This window comes from Cygnus olor, chromosome 4, assembly GCF_009769625.2.
Source record: "Cygnus olor isolate bCygOlo1 chromosome 4, bCygOlo1.pri.v2, whole genome shotgun sequence".
Lineage (NCBI taxonomy): Eukaryota > Metazoa > Chordata > Aves > Anseriformes > Anatidae > Cygnus > Cygnus olor.
The window spans coordinates 46725033-46730175 of NC_049172.1; the positions used below are offsets into that span (position 1 = coordinate 46725033).

The 5143-nt window shown below is 66.8% G+C and overlaps 1 protein-coding gene across 1 annotated transcript; it reads right to left on the bottom strand.

The window, feature by feature from the left end:
• Positions 1-734: 734 nt before the first annotated feature.
• PRDM8 (PR/SET domain 8) lies at positions 735-4851 on the bottom strand. Its single transcript, XM_040556583.1, has 4 exons — positions 4617-4851; positions 3228-3448; positions 2856-3087; positions 735-2663 (listed from the first exon to the last, which is right to left on the bottom strand). The coding sequence occupies exons 2-4, from the start codon at positions 3444-3446 to the stop codon at positions 1246-1248; spliced, it is 1869 nt and encodes a 622-aa protein (XP_040412517.1). The 5' UTR covers positions 3447-3448; positions 4617-4851; the 3' UTR covers positions 735-1245.
• Positions 4852-5143: the final 292 nt, after the last annotated feature.

Sequence of the window (5143 nt, forward strand, 5' to 3'; positions counted from 1 at the left end):
AAAGGAAAAAGTAGAAAGGAGAAATCAAAAGAAAAAATAAAGGAGAAGAGAAAACGAGAAAGGAAAAGGGAGAAAAGAAAGAGAAAAGAGAAAAGAGAAATTAAAAGAATAAGGGGAAAAGGAAAAGGAGAAAGGAAAAGGAGAAAAGGAAAAGGAGAAAGGAAAATGAAAGGAAAAGGGAGACAGGAAAAGGAGAAAGGAAAAATGAAAAGAAAACCGAGAAAGGAAAAAGGAAGGAAAGTAAAAAAATGTAACGGAAGGAAGCAATAGAATATTCTTTCTATATGTAAAGAAGAATATAAAGACAGTAGAGAGAGAAAAGAGGAAAACGGGAGCGGGGGAAGAGTGAGAAGAAAAGGAAAATGGAGAGAAAATGGAAGGAAATGAGGAAAGAGAAAGGAAATAAAGAGAAAGAAAAAAGGGAAAAAAATAAAAAAGGAAAGAAATAATGAAAGAAATAAAGAAGAATTAAAGAAAGTAAGAAAAATGAAGGAGAGGAGGAAAGGAAGAATGCGATTCAGACCGAAACGAAGGAGCGGGCAGGCACGGCAGGACCGAGAGGGGAAGCAGCGAGCGGCGAGCGCGGGGCGGTGCGAGGCAGCCGCGGGGCTGCGGGGGACGAGGACCGGGACCGGGACCGGGACGGGGACCACGACCCCAGCACCACCCCACCACTACCATCACCACCACTCCACCACCACCCCGGCGCCGAGTAACGTGCAGCCGCGTTGAAGAAAATAAAGTCATTTATTGTCAAAGCATCCAACATACCCAGATAAACTATAAAGTTTAATAAATCTTTTCCAGGGGTGCGTGTGGCGGGGGAAGAGGGGATGAAAAGAAACACGGAACTATTGAGACTCCATTTCACGGGCACGAAGTTACACGCGGGGGCGGGCGGCGGGGGCGAAGGGGACGGCGGGCGGGCGGCAGAGCCCGGTGCAAGCGGAGTCCGGTGTGAACGGACCCGGTGCAAGCGGAGTCCGGTGCAAGAGGACTCGGTGCAAACGGAGCCCGGTGCAAGCGGAGCCCGGCGCAGACAGCGCCCGCCCCGCCGCCCCCCGTAGCTTCATATCTAAAATAAAAATTTACCCTGACATAGAATTATTCTTACACCTAAACCATAAGTGCTCAATAATTTAAGTAGAAACGTATGACAAATGCATCAATATGTTGCAATATATGACATTTTAAACAATGTACTCGTAAGCCGCCGCCTCCGTCGCCCCCCGCCGTGCCCCCCGGCTAGTTGTGCGAGGTCATGTGGCGGGAGAGGTGGTGCCGCTCTCGGAAGGACTCGTTGCAGATCGGGCACTTGAGCTTCTCCTCGCGGCGCCGCTTGACCAGGGGCTCCAGCGCGTACTCCTTCTTGTGGTGGGAGCGCATGTGGTACACCAGGTCCGAGGTCATGCGGAAGGAGGCGTTGCACTTGGCGCACCAGTTCTGCGCCGGCAGGCACAGCGACGTGAACGACGGCGGCAGCAGCGTCAGCGCCGACGGCAGCTGCAGCTGCAGGGGCCCCGCCGCCGCCGCCGCCACCGCCGCCGCCGCCGAGCTCTTGGGCCAGAAGGCGGTGGCGTAGAGGAAGGGGCTCTGTTTGGGCAGCCCCCCGCCGCCCCCCGGGCCGCCCCCCGGGCCGCCCCCGGGGCCGCCGCCGCCGCCCGCCGCCCCCTCGCCGCCGCCGCCGGGCAGCTTGACGGCCAGCGCCTCGGCGGCGTACAGGCGGCCGGGGGCGGCGGAGGAGCCGTCGGGGCACGGCTCGCCCAGGCCGGCCAGCTTCTGGCCCAGCACCAGCGGCGGCCCGTGGGGGAAGGAGCGGGCGGGCTGCGAAAAGGCGCTCTTGCGCTCCTCTGCCCCGCCGGGGCCGCCGCCGGGGCCGCCGCCGAGCTGCGGCACGGTGCTGAAGGCGCTGCCCCGCGCCGGGCTGCCCCCCTCCAGCCGGGCGCCCAGGGGCCCCCCGGAGCCGCGGGGGCACAGCCCCGGCTCCCCGCCGCCGGGCCCGGGCCCCCCCGTGCCCGTCCCCGGGGGAGAAGCGCGCTCCTGGCCCTCCTCGGCCGCGCCGTCGGGCTCGGGGCCGCGGGCCACCTTCTTCACCTCGACGAAGGCGCTGCGTTTGGCCTCGCCCGTCTCGGGGCTGGGGGGTGCGAAGAGGCGGCCCCCCTCCTCCAGGCCGCAGTAGGAGCCGGCCGCCCGGTACTGCTGCTGCTGCTGCGGGGTGCACACCAGCTCCTCCTTGGGCGCCGACGGCAGCCCCGGCCGCTCCGTGGGGAAGCGGCCCCGCTCCTCTTCCTCGGGGTAGCGCCGCTTCGCCTTGCTCCCGGCCGCCTCGGGGGCGCCGTCGGGGGGCGCCGGCCTCCCCGGGGAGCCTCCGGAGCCGGGGGCGCCGCGGGAGTTTTCCAGCTCCCTCGCCAGGTTGTGGAAGTCCGTAGAGGGCTTGGTGGCGGCGGTGCCGTCGGGGAAGGGGTGGTGGAGCGGCCCGGCCGGCTTGCAGAACTTGGCGGCCTCCGGCTCCTTGCCCGCCGCCTCCTTGCCTCCGGGGGGCTCGGCGGGGCCGGTGCCGGCGCCGTGCAGCCTCTTGGGGCAGCGGAACCGCAGGTGGGCGGCGAAGGGCAGCTCGAACTGGAAGCGCTGGCTGCACTCGGGGCACGCGTAGGGCGGCGAGCCTGCGCGGGGACACGGGAGGACGGGAGCGGGACACGGGGGGCAGTCAGCGTGGCCGCCCCCTCGGGGCCGCGGAGGATGAGGAGGGGAGCTGGGGCCGGGCCCCCCTCCCAGCCCCGCTGTCCCCTCGCCTCCTGCCGTCGGGGAAAGGGATGGAGAGGGGAAACTGGAGGGTCTTGGGGGGGGACACCCACCGTTGGCGCGGGCGGGGGCCCGGGCGGGGCCGAGCAGCAGCAGCTCGGTGAGCTCCTTGCCGTACCACACCAGCAGCTCCTCGTCCTTGGCGATGCGGCGCAGGGAGCGGTAGAAGAGCTGCCCGCTCTTGATGTAGGCCTCCAGGTTCTGCTCCTCCCGCTCCCGGGCCGACTGCACCAGCCGCAGCCACATCAGCCCCTCGGCCGAGCCGTTGGCCGCCGAAGTGTCCACCTGCAAGGCGCCGCCGTAGGGAGCCAGCCCGCCTCGACGGCGCGCACCGGGCCGGGCCGGGCCGGGCCAGCCCCCGTCGGGCACCGGAGCCCCGGGGAGAGCGGGCCGGCGGCTGCCCCCGACCCGGGAGCGGAGCTTACCCGAAAGATGTAGGGCACGGTGCGCTTGTCGGTGGATTTGAGGGCGATGAAGGCGATGCTGTCATAGAGCGACGTGTGGCTCAGGACGCAGGGGCCGAAAATGGCATTTTCCGGGATGTCGCAGGTGGTGTAAACGCTGGTGAAAATGTCAGTCAAGCACTGCTGCACCGTCTTGGCGTCCCCGTCCCACAGCCCCCTCTGCACGCCGGCGTCCTCCATCCCTGCGGGCGGAGAGAGGGGCGAGGCGGGCGCGTTACGGCGGCGCCGGGGGGATAAAAACAAAAGGGTAGGGGGAAAAAAACACAAAACAAAACAACCCCCCCTCAAAAAAAACAAACAAACAAACAAACAAAAAAAAACACCACAACAACAAAAGGACAAAAAGGAGGTAGTTGTGTTTTGTGTTTGCCTTTCGGGGTTTCGATAGGAAAAGCAGCAGCGCTGGAAAAGGAGAAAATAACGGAGGCAAGGAGCTCAGGGGAGGCTGCGCCGTGATTTATGGTTCCGGGGGGAACCGGGGGAGAGAAAACCCCGAGAAAACCCTGAGAAATCCTCCTGCGGACCCCAGCCCCGGCGGGGAGCGGGGCCAGGGGGTTTCGGGGGTCGTCATTGCCGGCGCTGGCATGCCCGCTGCCCTCCCGGGCCGCTCTGCGAGGGGGACGTGTGGCTGCTCATTACCATAATCCGGCACTTTCCCTCCGAGACTTAATTAAAAGCAGCAAGCAGAGGTAATTATTTTTACCTCGCCGCGGTTATTTATGGAGGAGGGGGAGCCCCGGCTCCCGAGATGCGAGGGGACGGAGCCGGGCGGAGGAGGCGGGGGAAGGAGCCGGGCACCGGGAAATGGGAACCGGGCACCGAGCACCGGCGCTCCCCGCAGGGCTGCGGGTGCCCTTTCCCTTCGCAACCCGATTAGTTTTCATGCCGCCTTCCCCCCGCCCCATCTGCCATCCAATTTGGTCCTTTCGAGGCTGCTCGGGAGCAAGCTGCCCGCTCCTCTCCGCCGCCCGCTCCTCTCCGCCGCCTTCCCCCTCCGTTTTTCGGGGTCCAGCCCCGGCACCCCCCGGCCTTTTCGCACCCCCCGTTGCCAGCCCCCAGCCGGGAAAGGGGGCCGGGGGGGCTCCTTCTCGCCGCCTCCCCGTTGCGGCGCAGCCCGGGGAGGGGGGGCCGTTATTCCCCGCAACGAAACGAGCGGCGGGCAGCGACCCCCGCCAAACTTTCCTGCAGCCCCCCCCGGCCACCCCCCGGCTGCTCCCCCCCGGCCCCCTCCCGACCCCCCCCCGGCCGCTGCCTTTGTCCGGGCCGGGGCCGCTCCCGCAGGGTCTGGGGGTGCGGGCAGGGCCGTCCGGGCCCCCCCGGCATCGCTCCCCCCGGCCGGGGGGTACTCACCAGGGAGCGGGGGGGACCCTCCTCGCCCCGGCGAGCGGCACAAAGGCCTCCGCTGCCTCCGGCCTCCTCTGCCTCCGCTGCCGGCGGCCTCAGCGCCGCTCCATGGCCCGGGGAAGGGGAGGGAAGGGTTGGAGGCAGGGCTGGAGCGGGGTGGCGAGCCGAGCAGCCGGCCCCGGTGCAGTGAGCGAGCGGCGGGCAGCCCCACACTTTTTGTTTGCCGCACATAAGCTGCCCAATGACGCGTGACAGCCCACGTCCCCTCCCTTTAACCCCTTCGGGGGCCGCCCGCTCGCTGTCGGCCCGCCCGGCCCTCACCTGGCCCCGCCGAGCGGAGGAAAATAGGGGGCGATGGGGAGACCCCCCCCGCAGCCTCTTCCCAGCGGATCGGGGCTGGGGGCTCCGTCCCCGACGGCTCTCCCCCCGACGGCTCTGCCTCCCGGAGCCGCGGTCCCATAGGGGCAGCGCCCCCCGACGGGGCGACCCCGGGGGTCCCCGGCAGCCCCCGGCCCTCCCCCGGCCCCTCCTGG